This window comes from Triturus cristatus, chromosome 9, assembly GCF_964204655.1.
Source record: "Triturus cristatus chromosome 9, aTriCri1.1, whole genome shotgun sequence".
Classification (NCBI taxonomy): domain Eukaryota; kingdom Metazoa; phylum Chordata; class Amphibia; order Caudata; family Salamandridae; genus Triturus; species Triturus cristatus.
The window spans coordinates 950,617,333-950,642,283 of NC_140592.1; the positions used below are offsets into that span (position 1 = coordinate 950,617,333).

At 45.9% G+C, this 24,951-nt stretch overlaps 1 protein-coding gene across 2 annotated transcripts in view; it reads right to left on the reverse strand.

The window, feature by feature from the left end:
* Positions 1 to 24,951, reverse strand: part of TTC8 (tetratricopeptide repeat domain 8) — a 357,649-nt gene that overhangs the window by 167,007 nt on the left and 165,691 nt on the right. For both annotated transcript variants that reach the window (XM_085626573.1, XM_085626572.1), the window contains one exon: positions 23,683 to 23,768. In XM_085626573.1, coding sequence (XP_085482699.1) covers positions 23,683 to 23,768 — 86 coding nt within the window. The remainder of the gene's footprint in view (positions 1 to 23,682; positions 23,769 to 24,951) is intronic.

The window sequence follows — 24,951 nt, forward strand, 5'->3', positions numbered from 1 at the left end:
CAGAGAGAACTCAGGAAAGCTTCCCAGTTAGCCCCCTTAGGGTCAGGAACAGGAGGCCCCCCTTCTGAAGATGCTACAGAGGTACCCAGTTCCAATAGCCATCCCTTAGATGAGAATCATACTACAGGGGAGGAAAGTGGTGAGGATACAGAAAGTAGTGATGATGAAGGGAGAACTAGCCCAGTGCCAAGTATTATACTTGGCCCAGCTAAACTAAGGCTATTGGGGACTGACAATGGGTTTACCCCCATTGGATCTCCCCAGTGGACTTAACACAGGGCTTGGGAGGCAAAGGAATCGCTCAGGTGACTCCAATGCTTCTCATGGCTCTAGAGGCTCTCAAGGTCACTCCAGGAAAAGGATGACCACCCCTCAGAGGAGGGAACATGAGGCCAGAATGCAGGAAGCCCAGCTGAGGATCAGGAAGCAGGAGCTAGAAGTAGCCCTGATGGAAGAAAAACTGAACAAGGCTAGGCAACCTAGAGAGAGTGGGTCTATACCCACTGGTGGCAGCATTGTCCCTAAGGACAAAGATAGGGTCTTTGATAATAGGAACCTGTCTAAGGTTGTGCCCCCCTACAAAAGTGGGGATGACATCCACAAATGGATAACTGCTCTTGAGAGAGCCTGCAAAGTACAGCAGGTTCCTGAAGACCAGTGGGCAGCAATCCTCTGGCTCTCCTTTGAAGGAAGAGGCAGAGACAGACTCCTCACTGTTAGAGAAGAGGATGTCAGAAACTACAGAGTCCTGAAGAGTGTTCTGGTAGATGGGTTAGGCTTAACCACTGAACAGTACAGGTTAATGTTCAGAGACACCCAAAAGACACAGACTCAGGACTGGTCTGAATATGTTGAATGTGCCACTAAGGCTTTGGAGGGTTGGTTGCTGGGAAGTAAGGTATCTGATTTCTGATTTTACAGGATTGTATAATTTGATGATGAGAGAACAGATTTTAAATAACTGTCAAAACCAGCAACTGCATCAACACTTGGTTGACTCTGATCTGACCTCTCCCCAAGAATTGGGAAAGAAGGCAGACAAATGGGTCAGAACCAGGGTTAAGCAAAAGAACCAGAACCAGGGCCAAGGGGGTGATCAGAAGAAAACAGACCAAAAGGGTGGAGATCAGAAATCTAAAGACCAGAAGTCTTCAACAGGGCCCCAAACTACTGCTAAAGAGGGTGGGTCCCAACAACAGTCCAAAAAGAAGAAAGAAGGTCAAAAGAAACCCTGGTGCAATCATTGCAAGAATACAACTCACTGGACTAGTGATTGCAAAAAGGGTGGAGCCCCCAACACTGTTGCCCCTAAGGCACCTGCTCCCAGTACTACTGTTAGCAGTGTTGGTCCCCAGACAAAGGGTGTAGTGGGAATCACTATGGGAACTGAAGGAGATTCTGACTTAGACAGAACCCTGACACAGGCAGTCTTGATCTGTGATGGGGACATTGACTTGTCCCTGACTGTGAGCCCCAGTAACCTGGGCAAGTACAGACAGACTCCTTTAATTAATGACAAAGTGGCTCAAGCCTACAGGGACACTTGTGCCAGTGTCACTATGGTGACACCAGGCTTTGTGGACCCTGGACAGTACATACCAGGTGAGAACTACCTGGTGACCAATGCCAGCAATGCCACTACTTCACATAGTGTGGCAGTTGTTAACTTCTCATGGGGAGGGGTAACTGGCCTCAAAAGGGTTGTGGTTAGTGCAGACCTCCCAGTAGAATGTTTGTTGGGCAATGACCTAGAGAGTTCTCTATGGTCAGAAGTGGAGTACAGGACTCATGCAGAGATGTTAGGTATATCATCACATGTCCTTGCTGTGACCAGGTCACAGGCCAAAAGGTGCCTCACTGAACCTCAGGTCTTGGATCCTGGAACAATGGACCAAGCACCTACCAAGAAGAAGAACAGGAGGGTCAAGGCTGTGCCTTCCCCCCTGCCTCAGAGTGATGATCAGCCTTCCCAGGAAACTGATCTAGAGGACCCTGAAGGAACTGTCCCTGAAGAGCTTGAACCTGATCAGGTTGAGTTTCTGGGGACAGGGGGACCTTCAAGGGCTGACTTGAGGCAGGCTCAGTTATCCTGTCCCTCTCTTGAACCCCTCAGACAGCTGGCTGCTGCTGAGGCTGCTGGGAATGCTCAAGGTACCCATAAAGTGTATTGGAATGAAGGGCTCCTTTATTCAGAGGCTAGAGACCCCAAGCCTGGTGCTACCAGGAGGTTGGTTATACCTCTGCAATTTAGGGGCTTCCTTCTTACCTTGGCCCATGACATTCCTTTAGCAGGACACTTAGGCCAGAACAAGACTTGGGACAGACTTGTCCCTCACTTTCACTGGCCTCACATGAATGAAGATACAAAGGAGTTTTGTCGCTCCTGTGTTACCTGCCAAGCCAGTGGCAAATCAGGTGGCACAACAAAGGCCCCCCTAATACCACTACCTGTGGTGGGGGTCCCCTTTGAAAGAGTGGGAATAGACATAGTGGGTCCCATGGATCCTCCCACTGCATCTGGGCACAGATTTATACTGGTGGTAGTGGATCATGCCACCAGGTATCCAGAGGCAATTCCCCTTAGGACCACTACAGCACCTGTTGTGGCCAGGGCCCTGCTGGGAGTATTCTCCAGAGTGGGGTTTCCTAAGGAGGTAGTATCTGACAGAGGTACCAACTTTATGTCAGGATACTTGACAGCTATGTGGAAGGAATGTGGTGTCAACTACAAGTTCACCACCCCTTATCACCCACAATGCAATGGGCTTGTTGAGAGATTCAATAAGACCCTAAAGGGTATGATCAAAGGATTACCTGAAAAGCTCAGGCGAGGATGGGACATCCTTCTACCCTGCCTTCTGTTTGCTTACAGAGAGGTCCCACAAAAAGGAGTTGGCTACAGCCCCTTTGAATTGTTGTTTGGGCACCCTGTGAGAGGCCCACTGTGTTTGGTGAAGGAAGGATGGGAGTTACCTCTCAAAAAGCCTAAGCTAGACATAGTGGACTATGTACTTGGTCTCCGCTCCAGGATGGCTGAGTATATGGAGAAGGCATCCAAAAACCTTGAGGCAAGCCAGGCCTTACAGAAAGCTTGGCATGACCAAAAGGCTGTCTTGGTTGAGTTTCAGCCAGGACAGAAGGTATGGGTGTTGGAGCCAGTGGCCCCAGCAGCACTCCAAGACAAATGGTCTGGACCCCATACAATCCTGGAAAAGAAGGGAGAGGTCACCTACTTGGTCGACCTAGGAACTCCCAGGAGTCCCCACAGGGTACTCCATGTTAACAGGCTAAAAGCATATGTTGACAGGGCAGACATGGGCTTGCTCATGGCTACAGATGAGGGACAGGAGGAAGAGAGTGACCCTCTCCCAGACCTGTTGTCTCAGAACCCTGAAGATGGCGCAGTTGAAGGAGTGACCCTTGGAGGCAACCTCACTGCCCATCAGCAGACTGAATGTAGACAGGTTCTACAATCATTTTCACATATGTTTTGCTTGATACCTAGTCAAACTGACTGGTGTACCCATGTGGTGGACACTGGTGACAGTCTGCCTGTAAAGAACAAGCTTTACAGACAACCTGACCACGTCAGGGACTGTATAAAGGCTGAGGTACATACAATGCTGGAATTAGGTGTCATTGAACCCTCAGAGAGCCCCTGGGCTAGCCCAGTGGTTCTAGTCCCCAAACCTCACACCAAAGATGGCAAGAGAGAGATGAGGTTCTGTGTGGATTACAGAGGACTCAATGCTGTCACCAGGACAGATGCACACCCTATTCCAAGGGCAGATGAGCTCATAGACAAACTAGCTTCTGCAAAGTTTTTGAGCACATTTGACTTAACAGCTGGCTATTGGCAAATCAGATTAGCTGAGGAGTCTAAGGCCAAAACAGCATTCTCAACCCCAGGTGGGCACTACCAGTTTGTGGTGATGCCCTTTGGTCTGAAGAATGCACCTGCCACCTTCCAAAGGCTGGTGAACCAAGTCCTTACTGGGTTGGATGACTTTTGCGCAGCATATCTTGATGACATTGCTGTCTTTAGCTCCACCTGGGAGGATCACCTGATCCACCTGAAGAAGGCTCTTGAGGCTCTGCAAAGGGCAGGCCTCACTATCAAGGCTACAAAGTGCCAGATAGGGCAGAGTAAGGTTGTATATTTGGGCCACCTTGTAGGTGGAGGCCAAGTTCAACCACTGGAGAGTAAGATACAATCCATCAAGGACTGGTCCCCTCCAACCACCCAGACTCAAGTTCGAGCTTTCTTGGGCTTGACTGGGTACTACAGGAAGTTTGTTAAGAACTATGGGTCCATTGTGACTCCTCTTAATGATCTGACATCCAAGAAGATGCCCAAAAAGGTTCAGTGGACAGTAAGCTGTCAAAAGGCATTTGATGACCTGAAGGAGGCCATGTGCTCTGCACCTATCCTGAAAAGTCCTGACTACTCCAAAGAGTTTATTGTCCAAACAGATGCTTCTGAGTTGGGTGTGGGAGCTGTGCTGTCACAACTTAATGTAGATGGTCAAGACCAACCCATTGCTTTTATTAGCAGAAGGTTGACCCCCAGAGAGAAGAATTGGTCAGCTATTGAGAGGGAGGCCTTTGCTGTGGTGTGGGCCCTGAAGAAGCTGAGGCCATACTTGTTTGGCACTCACTTCAAGATTCAGACCGACCATAAGCCCCTCTTGTGGCTAAATCAGATGAAGGGTGAAAACCCCAAACTGCTTAGGTGGTCCATTTCCCTACAGGGGATGGACTTTACAGTGGAGCACCGGCCAGGTACTGACCATGGGAATGCAGATGGTCTCTCCAGGTACTTCCACTTAGGACATGAAGACGAGACTGGTCAAGGCTAGTTTAATGTCCCAGCGTTTGAGGGGGGGGGGTTGTGTAGGAGAGTAGGGTCTGCTATCCTATGGTCACCCCAAATGTTTGCTTTTTGCTTCACTGGTTTTTGACATATTGAGGCTGTGGGCCTGCCAATCAGACCCCCAGCCTGCTGTTCTCTCTACTAAATTAAAACTATGCACCCTAGGTGCATAACCAATTGGAAGTGGATCACCCTGTCAGCCCCTGTACCAGTGTACACTAGGTACCCAGGGCATTGGTGTACCCAAGGCCTGCCAAGGGCTGAAGCATGTATTATGCCACCCCAGGCTTGGCCTAACAATTTGACACAACTGGCTGATCACTCAGCTGGGGTAAGTTGGTGTAATCACCTCTTACTTAGGTGTAGTATACCTATACCTAACCTTAAATGGGACACCTGGTAACCTATAAGTCACTCCTATGGCAGGCCTTAACAATCCTGAAGGCAGAGTGCTTGGTTCCACGTGAGATGGTGCTCTGGCATGAGCTGAGCCTGTCTGCAGTGGTCGGAACAACTTCCTTCTACTGTTTCCAGGTATCGTCATACCATATACTCTTAAGTGCATTATGAACCTCGCGGTTAAATGCTATCTTTGGTTTGGCTTTATCAAAACATGTCGAGTAAGGTGTCATACGAATTGGAATACTAACCCCTCGCCAATTCTGGCGACGGGGTTAGCATTCCACCCTTCTAGAGGGACACGACATGTACAGTACCTGAAACCCGGGTAAAATCAGACATAGCCTCAGCTCCACAAAATGGATGCTGCCACCACAGACAAAAGTCTGCCCTCCTGCTGCTGGGAGTCCTTCCAGCTTGGGAGGTGTGGACAAAGGGTTTCCTGCCAGGGGAGGTGCGTGCACCACCCCAGACAGGATTTTGTGTATTGGTCAGGTAGGGCTTGAAAGAAACCAGACATGCCTGTGGCTCACAAGGAGCCTCGGTGCATATGCCAGTTCAAACCGGTCCTGGGGCACACCAGTCCCGGGCCTGGGGCGAGCTGGACAAAGGATTGGGGGTGTAACCACCCCCCTTCCTGGTCCCACCCATAGGGAGGGACCTAGCAGGTAGTCCGGCCCCTAGAATCCGCTTAAAGGTAGGAGCTGTGTCCTAAGACTTCAGACATCCTGGAATCAACTTAACACTAAGAAGAAGACGGGAACTTCGACGCTCTGCTGCACAGAGGACTGAAGCCAATCTCCCCTGTGGTCAGGGAGTGACCACCTTGCTAACGCAAGCACCATCCAGCGAATCAACGTCTGCTTTGCCGCCGCCTCCCGCCGGAGCCCGAGCCCAGAGACTGACAAGACCTGGACCTCCAGACCTCTCACCGCCCGATCCACAGTCCCTGAAAAGAGGAGACCCGTGGAGGCACCGAGACACGTGGAGCCAGCCATCTTGGATCGACTACGACAAGCTGACAAGTGCAACAACCGAGGCTCCCTCCAAGTTGTGCTTTGGGATCTGAGAAGCCCAACTCTCGAGCAGCATTTGCACCAAAGGTGAGCCCTCCAGCATCTCCACGATCTGCGTGGGGCCCTTCTGCATTTTGCCACTCGACGCGCCTAACCGGTTGCTGGCCCGCTGGCTAGTGGCCATCTTGGCGACGAACTCTACGAAAAACACCGCTGGTCTGGTTGCTCCAGACTGGCCCTTGCTCCTCTCCAAAGGAGCAATCCCTCTGACCTTGCTGGTCAGAACCAACAGCTGATTTCCGAATCCTCCTACAATTGCTTTTGCCAAGGCTTGTTTGCTTCGACCAAGTCGCCGACACCGCCGACAGCGAGAGCCTGCGTGGGACAGCTCGTGAGCCGACTCCTGGACGTCGTCGACCTTCAGGGACCACGTGGCTGCGGAGACAAGCTACCCCTCATCACCTGTTTGCACCCGACATCGCCTGGTACCTACCTGGTGCCACGCCGGTCACTGGCTAGTGACTGTGAACACTGTCCCCTCTGCTTTCAGGTCTTCTGCAACTCCGATCCACCCTTGGATCCACCGCATCTCTCCCGGACCGACCGCCTGCAGCATCTTTGTCCCAGGCTCAACGGAACAGATAGAAGAAACCCGACGCACTTTGAGGCCTATGCACCCGCTTCCTGTGGGTGAGGTAAAGCTGGTACTCCGGTGCCCAAGTGTAGTAATACATCTCTAGTGCCTGTGTTCCAAATCTTAAGTTCCTAGTCAACCCGGAAGATCTCCTTTACAGTAACTTTGTACTTTTTACGCACCCATTGAAACCTATGGGAGCACGCGTGTGACTATTTGCTCTGCACACGCCACCCGTGGACCTCCTGGTCACTAACTGACGTTAGCTCCTTGTAGGCCCAGCGATTCTAGAGGCCCTAGGCCTTTTCCCTTTTCTGTTCGTGGTACTTATACCACTATTTTAGTATATGGTTCGAGTGGCCACCAGGGCCTATCCATATAAAGTGCAACTTCTGTGTATTCTGTGATAATCTTGTTTGACGATTTGTGCTCCTGTGCTCATAAAGAGACTAGGGGTTACTTTGAGAAATAAATACATATATATTTTGAATATATATCTGTGTGGTGTCCTTTCATTGGTATAAAAGGGGGTTGCATTTGGTAAAACAGCTGGCTTAACACGCTTCACGAGTTTAGCCTCAAAGACTGCTTAGCCTACGCTACCACTAGGGCAGCTAGTCCGAAAAGGTTGACTTACAACCACACCATAAGGGTTGCTTGGCAAGGTACAAGGTGATCACTTTAACTAGTGAGCATCATATACCAGGCCAACTTCTCACAACGTTGATAAACAACATGAATTGCCCAAGATTATTGCTAAGGTGTGTAGGAGAGTAGGGTCTGCAATCCTATGATCACCCAGATTTTTTGCTTTTGCTTCATTGGTTTACGACTTTCTCCGGCTGTGGGCCTGCCAATCAGACCCACAGCCTAGCTGTTCTCTCTCGAAATTAACACACATGTACATTAGGTGCATCCACTAATTGGAACTGGGCCGCCTTGTCAGTCCCTGTCTCAGCATACCACAGGTATCCAGGGCATCGGTGTACCCAGGGCCTACCAGGGGCTGAAGCATGTATTATGCCACCCCTGGAATGGCCGCCCAAATCTGACACAACTGGCTGCACGACAGCTGGGGCCACGTGGTGTAATCACCCGTTGCTGTAGGTGTAGTATTCCTACACCTAAACCCTAAAATGGACACATGGATTCCTATCAGTCACTCCTATAGCAGGCCTTATCAATCCTGAAGGCAGAGTGCAGGGAATCATGTGGGACGGTGCTCTGGCGCGAGCTGAGCCCGTCGACGGCTTGCGGAACCAAGTCCTAATAGCCGTTCCATGGTGACGCGGGCCAACTACTTTTAATGCATTATAATCCTTGCGGTTATTTGCTAACGTTGGCATCACATCACCTACACATGTCGAGTAAGGTGTCATACGAATGGGAATACGAACCCCTCGCCAGTCCTGGCGACGGGGTTAGCATTCCCCCCTTTTAGAGGGACACGACATGGAAGTAACCTTGAACCCCGGTTAAAGTTGACTCAAGCCTCAGCATCACAAAATGGATGCTGCCACCAGACACAAGTCTGACCTCCTGCTGCTGGGGGACCTTCCAGCAAGGGGAGCTTGGACAAAGGGTTTCCTGTCGAGGGCGGTGTTAGCACCGTCCCAGACAGGGTTTGTGTATCCCAGGTAGGCAGGGCTGAAAGGAAGGTGATTGCAAGTGGCACCCCGGTGCTCACTGTGCATAGCCCGGCTCAAACCAGTTTCGGGGGCACACCAGCCCCTGAGCTGGCGCGAAGCCGGACAAAGGATAGGGGTGTAACCACCCCCCTCCTGGCTCCACCCATAGGTAGAACCTAGTCACGGGCCAGCCCCTTTTCTTAGAATAAAGGTAGGAGCGAGTCCCCTTCCCAAATTGGATAATCAGATAATCGGATAACTCCGGATCACGAACCACTTTCCACGAAAGGAACTCTTGACTATTTCTGAAGACTCTCCCTTGTGGCTAAGGAGTAGCCACCCTGCACCAGCAGGCACCACCTAAGCGCTTGCGGTTTGCTGTACGTCTCCTACGGATCAAGACTGCCCAGCTCGACGAGACCCGAGTTCCCTGCCATCTCTGACCTTTTACCTACCTCATCAGCCCAGCTGAGAGTCGTAGGTGTGACGAGACCTGCGGGACCGGCTATCTTCAGAACCTGCACGACGCTTATCTAGCACGCCCACCGAGGGACCCTCGAGTGAGTGCACCTAGGGTTTGAGAAGCCCTAAACCCTGAGCAGCTCCAGCATCGAAGTCTGTCTCCCCAGCATCCACGAGATCTGCGTGGGGGCCCTTCCGCTTCTTGCTGTTCCCAGCGTTGTCCGACCACTTGCCGACCGGCTTGTGGCCCTCTTCACGACGTTCCAAGATTATTTGCATCACCGGTCTGGTTGCTCCAGACTGGCTCTTGCTCCCCTTCAACAGAGGAGTACCACGGACCCTCCTGGTCCACTCCCGACGCCATCTTGACTCCCCCGCTTGGGTTGCCACTGCCAAGATCCGCTGCCCCTTCCTGGGCCCAGCATCATCGACAGCAGACACCTTCGTGGGACAGCTCGCCCTCCATCCTGGTTGCCGCCGCGCCTCCTGGTCCGAGGAACAGCCGAGTCCGACGTCACCCACTCACCTGGTCGACGTGACTTCAGCCGGTACCCCCCTGGTACCCACACGATCGCTGGCTAGCGGTTGAGAACTGAGTCCCCTCTGCTTTCAGGTTTCCTTCATCACCGATCCAGGCTTGGATCGCTCTGAACATCGTCACTGGTCGCCTGCCAGCAACTTCTTCTTTCAGGCTCCTGAGACTACACGAGGACTCCCGACATCTTGCCGAACTTCACGCAGCCGCAGCCTCCGGGCTAGGTAACTTGAGCATCTCGGTGCTCCATCGCAGGTTCGCTCTACAAGTGTCCAGTTCCTTTTTCGTTTAGTCCCACTGATCGGAACACTCCGGAATCAGTACCTCCAGACTCTAACCATTCGCATTTCACTGTTAGTGTAGATGGTTTCTCGTGCCCCTCGGGCATTTGTGTAAATTGTGCAACGGAAGTATTTTCCTAAGAGTTTTGTAGTGTGCTTAGCTCCCTGACTCATAAAGAGCCAGGGTAGTCTTGTTATAAATAAATATCCTTTTATTTTCATAACAACTTGTGTGGTGTCCTTTCACTTGGTGTTCAAGGGGTATATGTGATGGTAAACAGCTGGCTTAACACGCCCTCTAGAGTTTAGCCTAAGACTGCTCGTATCCACGCTACTAGGATAGCTGGTCTATAAGGTTGACTTGCAACCAATCATCAATAAGGGTCGTTTGGGATGATACACAGTGATCACTAGAATAGTGAGCACTACATATCAGGCCAACTTCTCACAAGGTGTATAAAGCATTGGGACGTAATAATTTGGGGAATAAACCTTTTACTCAGCCACTGACCAAACCCCCTCCTGAAACTGAGGGACGTCCATTCTTTCCTAAAAAGAATTGGAACAAGAATAAACAACAACAACAGCCACAGCAGAAGCAGGGTTCGCGTCCTAGTTCACCGACACCTGATGCTTCAGAGTGAAGGTATGATTTGCTTGACCGCTCTAAGATTGAGGAGTGCTTCGCAAACAAAGGATGGACGGAATGCTGAATAAAGACACCAGAGAGCTTTTAAGTTCCTGATCCTTGCTCTCCTCGTTCCTTGCAGGACTCGTCGGATCAACAGTCCAGTGGAGGAGAGCGTCAAGATCATGGAGAAGGCGAGACCACGCAACGACGACGTGATCCGCCATGACAGTTTGACGCAAAGGTCAAACTGGAGGGATAATTGCCATTTCGTGCCAAGTTTCAAAAGAAAAAGGTTGCCGCTTTAACAGCGAAGTATGCCTCAGACAGTGAGAACCCTACTCCTCGATTGGAGATAGGCCGTGACACTCCTCGAAAGTGAGGCAGACGTTACCATAGTGCGGGAGGTTCTCCGTCCAGTTCTGGAGGTGAGAGCAACTGACACATCCATTACAGTGGAAACAGCTGATGCAAGAGTTGCACCCTCGGATAGACTTTATGAGATAGTCCTCCACATTGAAGGTGATATACAACGTACAATTAAGAGAATCTTTTGGCATAACCTTACCTCATCATATGAAGTTTTGTTAGCAGAGGCGGATTGGCCTCCCCCATTTTTTTTTGCTTCTTCTCGAGGCGAAAACGTGATACTTCTGAGTTTTTTGCGCTACATCTCGGAAGAAACTAAGCTAGCGTATGCATCGGAATGGGCGTTAGCCCTAGCTCCGGCTGTGTATCGTAATCAAGTGGGCTGGGATAGAGATTCACCGGCACATGAGATTCCTTTATGATCAGTGCCACAGCCACAATATCCGATCAAACGAGAGGCGAAAGCATCTGTTAGTGACATTTTGGCCTAGTTGGAATATCAGGGTGTAATCGAGGCCCGTGTTTCACCATGAATAATCGTCCTTTTCCGATATCGAAACCAGACGGTTCATATTGCATGGTTTTGAATTATAGAAATTTGAACAGTCATGTTCGTACGTTAGCCGTACAGAACACCCACAGCTCTGCGTTAATAAATACCATTGTCTGTAAAAAGTATAAAACCACTTTAGACATATCGAATGGTTTTTACAGTCACAATTTGGCTCCAGAGAGCCGTGACTGGACTGCATTTACTGCGGTTGGCAATCAGTAAAGATTTCACTTTTACACGACATAGATCCTGATGCTTTCTCTTACCTCTATGACATTTATTTGACTGATGACGAATGATGACGAATTGGTTCCGCATCTGGTGCGTGTTGACAACATAATTTTGGCCTTTGCAAATTAGGTTACAAATTTAATTTTACCAAGTCTCACATAGCCTACTTTGCAGTTCTGTTTTTGGGTTACTAACTCAACAATGAAGGGAGGGGCTTAGCACCCCACTTTCTGGAGAAACGTGCTCATTTACAGCCCCCTTCAACTTTTAAGAAGTTACAATCTTTGCTGTTTTTTTTTAATTTCGGGAGGACATACATTCCTGATTATGCTCAGCACAGCTTTACGAGTTGATGCAACCCACTTTTTCGTCTTCCAGCTGGCTTTCGGAACATACAGAAAGTCTTCGGTCTTTGCAGTCTGATCTGCTGGCAACCAACTTCTTGTTAACTTGTGTCAACACAACTAACTTAGTCATATGGATTGTACCAGGTACAGTGGGTTTCACGTACCTAACGCTCAATGAAGGAGATACGGTCCCCATTGCCTACAAATCCCATTTGTACACATTGGCGGAGATGCGTTTTTTTCCCCCATTGAGAAAATTCTTACAGCAGTACAGGTAGCGTTCCTGAAAGAATGCTCTTTGGCTCAGGGGAAACGTATGCCTATGGTATCGCCAGTGGCTACCCTAGAAAGCGGTCACAAAGGCGAGCATACCTAATTCTAAGGCCTTACACCCGCATTGGATTCAGAAGGCGAGTTCTTTGACATTGGCTGATGTCACTTTTATCTTTGATCCTTCCTGGCAGACGCAGGAGTTTTTGCAGTACGAACAAGTTCATCCTGCGCCACAGTATTTGCTTCCTCTTGACAAATACAAATGTATAGTCTATACAGACGGATCGGCTGTTGGTTCCAAACATGGTTACTCGGCCGCCCGTGCTATTGTGGCAGGCGCTATGGTTGACGGTGAGTTTAAGTCTTCCTTGGTCCACACACAGTCTCTAGGTGACTGCACGGCTCAGTTGGCTGAGCTGCGGGCTTTAGTATTGGCTCTCAAATTTGGTGATCCCGATGTACCTACACTTATAGTGGTGTGATTCTTTATATTGTGTACAGTCCTTTAATGGCAATCTATTCTTGTGGTGTCAAAACGGTTATAGGGACTCTAAAGGTAGCACAAAATCAAGCATAAAATGCTTTGGGTTCGAATGGCAGCTCTTAAAGAAAGCTTGCCGCTAACTCATGTTATACATACTCTTGGCCATCAACATGTGGGAGCACATGCTGTTGGCAATTCTTTGGCTGATGAGGCAGCCACGTCTGCATTTGCCACGTGTTTAGTAGAAGCAGTTACAAAGTCCATGACTAAAATTGATAATGACATTTTGGCAGCTATAGCTGCTACAAGGGATCGGACAGAGTTCCCACAAGGTTTCCCTTCTAAGTATTCTTATCATTTATCACCGGAACAAGTTCCCTTTGCTTCCATTCCGTCCGTTGGGGATGGGCTGATTCCCAACCAGGACCGTATGTTTCCTTTGATCGTTGCCGCTCACGAAGGCATGGCATATGCACATGCTGGAGTTTCGGTGTCAGTGTCTCTTTTGCAGCAGCGTTATTGGTGGCGTGGTCTGTATAGACAGACAAGTAATTATGTACTTTCTTGTGACATTTGCCAACAGATTAAACTGTCCTTGGTTGAACGTCCACCTCACACACAGCTTTACATCTCAAATCAACCATGTGGATGTATTTATCTTGATCACTGCAGTCCTTTGACGTCAGACACTGCCTATAAACATATTCTGGTTGCAGTGGATTCGTGCACTAGATTGCTTTGGGTTTGGTGGCAACGTGGGGCTGATGCTCAATATTTCATTAGAGATTTGTGTGTCTTTATGGGGACTTTTGCTTGTGGTAACTTTCATTCTGACCAGGGTTCGGCGTTCGCCTCTAAGGCTTACAAGGAAGCAATAAGGTCACTGGGGGTGCTATTGCAATTTGTGTCACCACACAGGCCTGAGGGCAATTCTATAGTGGAGCGAATGAACCGTGACTTAAAGCAATCTTTGACAGCTAGAGCCTTAGGTAATGGCAGGGGTTGGCTGACTTATTTATATGGGGTTCAACGTGCACTTAATAATCTCCTGGGTGTCTGGACCCCATACAAAATGCTCTTTGCCAACAAAAGGTTTGTGCCAGACCTTGATGGTCTAGACGTTGTGGCGGCTGCTGCAACATTTGGCGTAGATAACCATTGTGCTATGTTACAAGATCTACAAAAGAATCGAGATACTCTTGCTAAAGCGGAGTTGCACTCGTTGGAAGACACAGCGGTGCTGACCCCAGTCACAAGGTGGCTTCCTAAATTTGGAGATCTGGTCCGGGAGAAGATAGAAAACAAAAAAGAATTTGGTCCCTCCTACCTTGCACCAGTCCCTGTTCTTGGATTAAAGGGCACCCGAACTGTGATATTGCCTCCACTACCTGGACGCAAGGAAAATCGCTACATTTCCATTGAACATGTCAAATTGCACCATTTGGCCGATACTGAATAGTATGCCTAAACCTGTCCCGCAGAGAGATGTTCCACTTCCTGTGAGGTCTTCGCCGACGCCTATCGTACACCAGAAGTATGAAGCGGAAATCGCAATTGATGGGCTGCCTGTTTTGTCATCAAGTTTCAACGACTACACCAAGCCATCAAGTCTTGCCGCCTATGGAGTTTTACGGTAGACATTCCTACACGTGTGTTCCAGTCATCTTTTAATGCTGATCGAACACCTGTATCGACTAGGAACTGTTGGCTATTACGTGGACAGAGACAACTTTTCTTTACCTTCATCGTCATCTTCATCAAATTCTACTACTGAGGATCCACCCAGTCGATTTTTCATTTTCTTTTCCTGGTTTCGCAGAACTTACCTGATTCCTCCTTGGACCTACATTTGGTTGGTACTTCTAATGGTATTTCTCTTCATGTGGATTGGATTTGTGACTGTCTTTTTCCTTTTAATGAATGGTCATTACTTACCTGAAAGCTCTGAGGCTCATTTGGTTGATGGTGTCTTAGCCCCACTCACCTCATCACATATTATGAAACGAGGTCAGTCCCATGTTAAAATTTCTGCTGTGCTACTGGTAGATGGCATTGTTCGGGATAAAGTACAATACGAAATCTATGGCCCAAGGAAAACGATTCGAAAGCCGTACGTATTTCGGGTCTCATAAAATGACGTCATCACACCTGGACTGCATTCTGGCGTCTGGGATGTTAATGCCGTACATGCAGTATTTTCAGATTTAAAATATTACACTGCTTTTGAAATTGAGGATTTGTATTTGAATTCTGCCAATTATGCGGATTTATTCTCTTTACAACATTATGGTCATCATTTTTTAACGTAAGTCCAACTAAGTCCGTAATCAAGTTAATTATACGCAATGAGAACATTGTCCTGCCCCATTTCAGGGTATTTCTCAAACACAGAAAAATAAGTTTGTCTACTTTTCTGGCTATAATCTGTCTGACCCGAGATCCTATTATTTTAAATTGAGTGCACAAACACACACAAAATTCATGCGGTCCCATAATAAATTGGTATATTCTTTGACTTTCATAACCGATTTATCCATAAAAGGTTACGATTATTGGAAAGACACAATCGATTTAAAATCTATATGGGGTACCAAATATTGGCAGGTACAGGGAACTGAATTGTTGCATTGTGCATGTTTGATACAGTCACAACTGGTATTTCTGAATCAGACTGTGCAACAAACATGTTTTGGATTGGCTACTGCTAAAATATTAAATGCTCCTTCTTTTCCGTTGTTAGCAGCTTATGACTGGCCGCAGTATACAAATTATTCTATAGAGGACTTAGAGGGAATGATCCTCAAAGGTACCCTCAATTAATCTACTATTTCTCCCTTGGGTTGGTTAATATGGCCCCTTAGCACTAATGCTTGCCAGTTGTGTTTTTCCAGTTCAACAGGAGGGTTTATGCTAAGTTGACCTGACCCTCGATTTCCACAAACACTTACAGTTAATACACAGTCTGTGGGTAAATTGTGTCAACAATGGTTGGGACAGCTATTGTTATCATCTGTGAAACATCTATCACGTTTAAATGGAGACATTGATCTGGCAGATTTCCTTTTATTTCTCAGTTCTCCTCGTCCAAAACGTTTCGCTTATGCAGTATATAATGAAATATGGAAACTGTCCCAAATGGAAGCAGCTTTCAGGTTGCGTCAAGTAGATCAAGATAATTTGCGTAAAGTTTTGGATGTGGTAGACAACAGCATTAACACTTTGTCTTCTCGTATTTACACTTTGGACAATCTTGTTTCTTCTGTTATTGACATTGTGTAGAATGATGTGGTTTTTTTTGCATCATGGTTAAAATCAGTTGCGCTCAGTAACACAATTTGGTTGGACTTTGCAAACATTGAAAAATGGAAGAGTGCCTTGGGATTATTTGAACACAACTGCCCTGTTTCTGCCTTTTAATTTGACCGACAAACAAAAGCTTATGTCAATGAAAGATTCAACATACACCTTCTTACATATTGAAAAGTTAGAACAACTGCCATTTTAAATAGCGGTGACCGATTCCTCTGTATGGTTAATTCACGGGGTTATTTATTTGCCCATTTCCCTATTTCAATTTACTGCATGTATGAAAAATTATCCAATAGGGAGATTTGAACCCCTGAGTAGTACACTTCCGCACGAAATTTGGTCTTTATCATTTAAGTTTCACTGTCTGCGGGAGGATAAGGAGGTTTTCCTGACAGGGGAGGGCTGAGATTCCACAGTAGGACACGCGTTAGTCTGTACACAAGTTCAGCTTCACGGATCTTGCAATGTATCTGCACCCAATTTGGCCTGTTTTCTAAAAGGAACACCAGTTCCCTCAATAATTCCCACGCTTACATTGCTTTCTAACAGTAGTTATCTTATCCTAAATAACCACAACTGCTGCAGGTTACGAGCAGGGATTCCGTATATAGTAAAGGTTTCCGAAAGAGTAACTTGTTGCAGCAATATTCTTTTTTGTCCTCCGCATGGGATAGTAGATCGCTCGCTGTGGCCTTTCATTCCCACTTTGAAAACAGACTTCAATAAACTAAGCAGACTCAAAGCGCTATTGTTTCAACAAGAAGTTGTTCTCACTTCTGCTCGTGAGACCTTCGAATTGCAGGTGGCTAGAACATCTAGTGAAATTCAGTCACTGCTGAATACGAATCTCCCACTACATTTTGGGGAATTGATTCACCAAATTTTTATTGCGTCTGACACTGAAGGCCTTGCACATTTTTTAAGCTTGTGGGCTCCAGCCTTGTTTCTTTAAGTTAGCATGAGCATGGTAGCCATGATGCTGCTTTTGCGCACGACACCACGTCTTTATTTTGACAAGACTCTGTTTATGCCTTTCACATGAGAACTCTCTGCTGTGCTCGTTCTCTGCCTTTTCCTGGAGTTTAGTCTGAAGTTGAGAGCAAGGCTGAAAAACACTGACTTGTTATTCTGTTCTGGTCAGGCCTTAGCACTTACACAAAATATACCAATGCAGCTGTTTTTACTGCAAGCTCGTACTTTCATATTACAGGGATGCATGTTTGGTTAACACACACTTGGAGAGGGACCTTTCCAGGGAGAATAGCAAACCCCACCTGTAATGTAGAAAGACAATCTATGGCCTGAGGTATGGGGTCTGCTGACAAAGGCCAGAGATCTTCTATTATATAATAATACTTATGCTTACCAATGGGAGGGTGGTTAGGCCTTATAGTCCTTTAACCACTGTCTTTATAAAATGACATCTCCCTTGATTTTTTTTTTTTGGAAAACTCTTTTTATTGGCATTTGTAGAAAAACATTGCATACATTAGCACATTTGGAAATGCAATAGATGTGGGCCTGTGAGCAGGAGCGCACAGACGCTTCTTGTGTGGTCTTCTGAACTCGCAGGCCTGGGGTATGTTGATCCCCGCTCTGTCACTGAGTTATAGACAGGCTTCCGGGGCCTGTGCCTGGGCCTATCCCACTAGTGTTCATTGTGGACGCCGCGCCATACGGGGGCTACTCAGTGTGTCTATTTCCCTTTTGTGTTGTATCATATAGGTCATAGAATTGCAGCCACCTGGTAACTAACATCGAACTGGGGGTATGTAAACTGGGGAGTGCACCATATCTTGGATTATAAGCAGTATGAATCTTGCGCCGGAGAGCTGTACCATTGCGTGTTAAAGTGTTGGGGTTTCGCAGGCGCGGGGAGGGTTGGGGGAGGGGGATGGGGGCGGGAGCATTGATCATTGTCTATGTGTGGGCCTAATGAGGGAACAGTTGCAGTCCGTAGTTAGGACCCGCCGGGTGCCTGGATCTCCTGCGTGTCACCCTGGGTGGGCTCCTGAGATTACATCTCCCTTGATGATATATGGTGTTGCTGCAATGCTAACTCTATTTGTATTATGCATTTTGCTGCTGGTTGTTGCAGGTATACTGCATTTTAGAGCAAGCTAGTTAAAATAAATATTTTAAACTATCTCCGTGTCTCTGTCACATCTTTTTGTGGACAAGTACGAGAGAGTGAGCGAAAAGGTGTGTCCTGTTACTGCGATTCCTGAGAGATCGGGGAGTGCTGTGTTCTGGAGTGTCTAATCATTGGTTTCTCCGTTTGTGAGTAGGAGAGCAAGTGAGACACTATAGCTAACCGGTCCTGGTCTCGTGGGCACTAAGGCGGTAGGAAGGCATAGCTCCTATACACCGAGGTCCCATAATCCTGCACATAGTTCTGTATATGTGCAGAATCCCTGCAAGAAGAGCTGCACCATATCAAACACTGCGTACCACAGACTGTGGTAATGTTGGAGAAGCCTAAGAGGCATTGTAAGTATTACATTGGTTGCCATAGCTTCCTGCTCTTATCCAGATGTAGAAGGCTTGGCACATCATCCTTTTTCCTCCAGGATTTGGAAGACTTCATTACCAAGCCAATCTTTACACATGACAAGCTCAAACTAGAGATTCCTGGAAAATGTGAATCGCCATTGGCACTGGTAGTGGCTTATGGAGAGTCAGGTCCATGCTTCTGTCTATACTTTTGAGGCCCAACATGATGTAGTGTCCTCAATCCATAAGAGCTTGAATGATGGAGGAGAGCAGTAACTCTTACTCTTAACACTGGCCAGTTCCTAACAAGTACAATGGAAGATCTATAGCATGAACAAGTAGGATGTTCACTCTTGCTAGTCAGGGACTGTCAGCACCCAGAAGGTGAGCTACATAACTTTGCGACCAGTGAGAATCATAAGGGTTTGAGGAATACAGACATTAGCACACTCCCTGGTTGAATGATGTGACCTGTACAAAAGGAGAGCTGGGCCTCACGCAACACAACCTGGTTGGATGATTTGACCTGAACAAAAGGAGAGCTCAGTTATGTAACTGCTCCTTAGTATCTTAACAGGGCAGCAAACAAACTTTTAGATTTCCGTGCTTTGGTGACCCCTTTGGTTGATCAAGCAGACAGAATTTGATTGGTACAAGTCATCCATCTTGGAGGGAAGGATGGTTAAGTGCGCGCTTCTAGTTAAGCATTTCTTGGGATTACTCACACTGCACACAGTTTAAGGGTGTAACCTCCAGTCATGATGAGGAGTATTGCTGAGTAGGCGGCCTCTGTCCTTTACTAGACACAGCGAGAATTAATATACACCCAGCACCGGAGCCCTGCTGCTAAATTTGGAGTTCTTCATGTGCTCTTTGAAATATGTCATCTTGTGAGGGGTTTGACCACCTGTTCTCCGCATCAACATGAAGGGATTTTTGGGAGAACTCAGAGAAAACATGGCAAACAAGATGCAGATTTGAGACAGATGGTCGATTCCTAAATAGGGCATGATGTAATTGGATTTGCTATCACTACAAACAGTCTGTGGTACAAAACGAATAGTGTCAAAGCAGACTGCCGTGGCATAGGCTGCCTATCCACGAGAAACACCCGAAGAAAGGTGAGCTTTAGTTTTACGAGCATTTGGCAGCACGCTTGATTAGGATATAAAGTTGTCATTGCAGTTTTCTGAAAGGGTAGGAACAGAACCTGAGTGAAAAGATAAGACAAATATGTTCTGGTTATATAAAAGGACACTTGGAGTATAGATAGACCAACTTGTTGCCTCTCAGATGTTCAATCTGAGACTTCATACCTCACAAAAACATGAGTCTTGTTGGACACCTCTGGCTGCCACAGCAGAATTTTGTTTACTAAATGGCAGTGCTACAGGAAGATTAATAAGCAGTCCTTCTCAGCAAAAGGCTTAACTTTATTTCTAAAGGAGCCTTGTCTTCTGCCTCTCCACTTCAGTGTCTAGGGTATCTCCTTCTAGTTTCAGTAATGCCAGCAATACCTTTCCACTGTCTGGGAAAATAACCTCACCTCCATCAAGGCCAGGCACGGCACATGACAAACAGATCCACAGGAATCCATTACACTGGTTCACTCACACACAATGCATGCAACACACAGGCCATGTACACAAACAACTTGTACTTAGGATGTTAGTGCAATGATAATATTTTATTTTACTTGATTAATTAAAATCTTTGCAAATACATGACAAAAAGATTCCCATTGTACACAGATAAATACAATTAAAAGCAATTAAAAGCCGCATAATATAAAAAAGGAAATCAATTGCATATTCCTAATGTATACAATTAGCTGTTTTAAAAGAGATTCTCATAAACTCTTACGTCTCATATAGTACTAACTGGCAGTGACTACCACAACGTCTCAGGTCGGATGGCACAGCTTAACCAGGTCCATTGTCCGAGTTAAAGGTTTCGTGATTAAAGTGCAAGTACAACTAAAACAAAATAGGGGATTAATATTACACTTATGAAGCATTTTAGCGTGTTTCGGATAACGACAGGGTTTTAAGTCTCTTAGTTACCATCTCAAAAACTTTTGTTAGCCGACAGTTAAGCTGGACGTCGATGGGATTGAAGCAAAGCTTAACTGCCTGCCTACAGGACCGGATGCCGTAATACCTAAAAAGGGACGTAACAAGTTGCACCTTATGTCCTTTAAGTTGGGACAGTTGCTGATGACGTGAATAATGTCTTCCTTCCCACTTCCGCATAGACGACAAGCCGGAGTGCCTCCTTTCATTTCCCATGGTGGAAGATGGGGTTTGATCGCAATTACCCCAAGCGCAACCTTAGAAAGTTTTCCTTCCTGCTTATCTTAATTCCGGCACTCAAGTAAGCTAGGGGTTTTGGCCTTACATAGTCACTGAGCACTATCCAGCTGTGTGCCTTTTTAGTAAGTAGTTTTTCTCACTGCTTTTTGAAAGAAAGATGATCAGTTGGAACAGCCCAGATTTCGGACAGGCCCAGTAACTCAATAGAGTCAAACAGATAATCCCTGGCTGGACATTTGTCTTGATTGTGCAAGGCTTTCCAGAGGTGGGAGTTTAAAGATCCTGCCTCACTACTTCGGAATTTATGCCAACTTTTGATTTAGGTACTCCTTCTTTCCACCGTTTGTCTTTGGATCCCAGCTTCTAACCGGATTTGAGCCGGGGAGACATATTTTGGGAGATGGAAAATTGCTCTGTAGGAGTTGGCTATTATGACGTCTAAAACTGCTGCATCTTTACCTTTTAGAGCTTCACTCCCATATGTCAATGTCGGTAGCAATTTGGCCCTCAGGACCTGTAAAAAGGGATCAAGCGTGAGGTCAGGAAGCCGTCTCTTCAGTGACTTCAGTGATAAATACGTTGTGGTCCCCTTTCTTCGCATGGACTCTAGCTGAAGTTTGAATGAGCTTTTATGATCCATTAGTATTCCCAGGTATTTGTAACTTTGTACTTGATCCAAACGTTGGCCATCAAGGAACCAGCTATTTATCTTCTTTTTGTGGTAATTAACTGCCATAATTCTGGTCTTCTTGAGGTTTATTTTGAGGGAGTTCCGGTTAGAAAAACTGCTTGTTGCATTTAATAGGTGCCGAAGTCCAATTGGTGTCCGACTGATTAAAACCAGGTCATCAGCATATAGCAAGTTTGACATTAGCTTGTTTCCCAGTTAGAGCAAGGATTTGGGTAGTGCACAGAAGCGGAACTTTTCACAAGTGGACCAGCAGGTCTCCAGTGACACAGATAAAAAGGCCTTGTCGCAACTATGGAATCTCAAAACAGTACACTGTCACCACCGCTCTGTGTACTAAATCCATTATGAGGAAGTTAGTTCACAGCCAGAGCAATGAGGGAACATTTGCTTGCTGCAGGACCTCACTCACATCTAGGGACAGGTCCAGGCCTCTACACAAACACTTGATTAGTGTGAAGCTAGGGCCAAAGTGTAAAAACAAAACAGGATTCCAAGTACATACAGTTGGTTAGTTGGACTAGGGGAACACAACTGTGCACCATGTAGGGAAGAGGAGAAGCACTGCAGAAAAATAAAAACATTCAACAAGCAAAGGTGAAGCAGTTTCTGGTTCACAGCTATTAGCAGAAAATACAAAACTGGTAAAGGCACAATGCAGTGCCTGGGTAATGGGTGTCTTAGGTTTGTATAGTATGAGGCTGTGCGCAGCTTTGATTTACCAGCTTTGTGAAGAGGTTTGTTGTTTGCAACTAGACAGTGGGCTGTACCAATTACTAGGAATAGATAGAACAGCACATAATGTAGAGGATAGGGCAGGCAGAAGCCTACACTTCACACACAAGGCAAAGAAACAAGCAGCCTTCTAATGAACGCACACATCTAGGATGTAAGCGGCATTGGTCAGTGCAGTGGCAGCTAAAAGAGAGACAACTCTGCTGCGTGAGTCAACTCCTAAATTAGAAGAGCTATTATGACTAACTGCTTAAGTATTAAATTCCGAAGATGACATTGCCTAATACTCAATGGAGCATTTGTTAGAAATTTGCAGCTAGATGTAACAGACAGGGTGGCTCAGTAAGCACAATGCACACTGTTTACAACATCTGCTATTCTGGAGATCATGAGTTCAAATCCTGGCAAAGCACACTGGGCCTTCCATTTTTCTGAAGAGGGCAAATTGATTATAATAAATTGGGTAATAGTAAATTGTGTTATGTAAAGAGCTAAGAAACTGAATATGTCAGGGTTTCTCTGCTATATAAAAACGAATTATAATAGCAATAAAAAGGGGCTTGCAAAATAGGGACTGTAAAGAACTGCTTATGCCCTCCCCACCTCCCAAACGGGAACATCACCACGTTCACATACTTGGTTGATCATTTTACACCAATATCCAGCAGCCTCTACTCTGACAATAGATAATTTCATTTAAGATTTGGGACCTATAGGACCAATCAAAGTAAGATGCAAGTGTGATAAAGTCTTACCTAAGGCAAAATTATGCGCCTCAATAGGGCGTGTATTTGCACGTAGTCTGAGCTGCCATTAGTTTGCAACTATTAAGTTAAGCTAACTAAGTAGTAAGGCAGATTGTGATCTTTCTTAATATAGCAACTCCCAAGAATAAACTTGTTGCGTATGCAGCACCGAGAGGCAGTCTGGGAAGTCAGATGATGTAATAAAGGACTATAACAACCATACATGAGGGAAATTGGAAGGAACAAAGAAAGGAAGATGAGGAATTTGTAGTTTTAAAAGTCGCTCTGAGAATCTAATTAGTTAAATTACCAACTCTTACGCAAAAACTAAACAAAATGTTCTTAACACAAAGTAAGATATTTAAAAAATAAACAAATGGAAAAAAGCACATAAATTAGACCAAAGTCAGACAGCAAGGGTATCATATACATACATTGATTCCTTAATATTAGCAACTCTATAGATGGGCCAGGTTTAAACGGACAGGGTAAAATGGAGTTGAGGATTTAATGATCACTTCAATCTTCCAATTATTCATGAAATTAATCATATCACACAACAGACCTCTCTAACGAAAAAATTGAATAATAAAATCAAGGATGGTGTTGATATTCATTCAACAATTCAAACACTATGACGTGCCAAAAGGATAATTTAATGGTTTGCAATGAAAAGACAGGTGTACCTGTAATAGCATTTCCCTAGTTGAACTTTCCACCACCAGTCTTTAAACTGTGAATGCTCAGTGGCAAGTGCAGCCAAATCTAGTGCCTTGAAAAACAGAAGGGAGACAATGACACAGATTTTAAATGAACATATTCATAACAATATTCTTCATTTGGTTTAGTCTTTTAAGCATTGCATTAAAAATCTGGAGGGCACCATCATGAGACACCTCCTACCACCACTCTAATGTATATCAAATGTGAAGAGGAATTAGATTACATAGTCCCCAGATCACGCTTTAATGCTGTTAGAACATGCCTATTCTGAGAAGCAATAATTTAGAAAATGCATTAGGACGTCTGTGTTTAAAAAAGCAAAAATAAAACGTGTGGGGCAGCCGGATCCTAAGCAATATCAGTTGTCAGATAGTGAGGGATGCCAATGTGTAGAATGAGACTGGTTACAACTTGGTTAAAAAAGCATTCTGATTGGAAGGACGGAAAGCAGACATGTAATGCTCTCTTTCTGACCTCTGGTCAGTGAAGACAAGCTTGCATTGCCATTTTAAATAGTATTTATCGAATAGAAAACATAACAATTAATAAACTGCTTTTAATGTTTTTCATCATGCCATATAAAGCAAGAAATGTGTCAAACAGTATTTTCTTAGAAGAAACTCTTGGAATGTAAGGGCCCTATTTAGAGTTTGCCAGAAGGGTCTAAACATGACGAATATCTCATCTGCCACATTACATGTGCCAGATGCTACAGAGCAGCTGTAATAAGTGACATCCGCCACCTGTAATATGCGGCATGCACCACCTGTAATGCGCGATATCTGCCACCTGTAACACGTGACATCCACCACCTGTAACATTTGCCACCTGTAACATCCGACATCCGCCACCTGTAATATGCAACATTCATGACCTGTAATACGCGACATCCGCCACTCTTTAAATAAGTCCCTAAATCTTATGATTCTGTACTTTTCTATGCTAATAGGAGACGCTGAAAAATAATTAAAAAACAGATTTAACAATTCACTATGTTTCTCTTTAGAAACCTCCAAACTGTGAAAGGGACCACCATGCAATTGGTTGCTTTTATCCCAAAAGATAAAGAGGAGTATGAGTTAGCTTAGACTGGTTTTATTTATTTATTTAAAATGACCAGCTTAGGGATAGTGATAGGCTTCACAACGTCAATAAATGATGTCCAGGAGATGTTTAAGGGGTTTTCGCATCCCTTTACTACAAGACTCCTTTTTAAAGACTAGATCAGCATA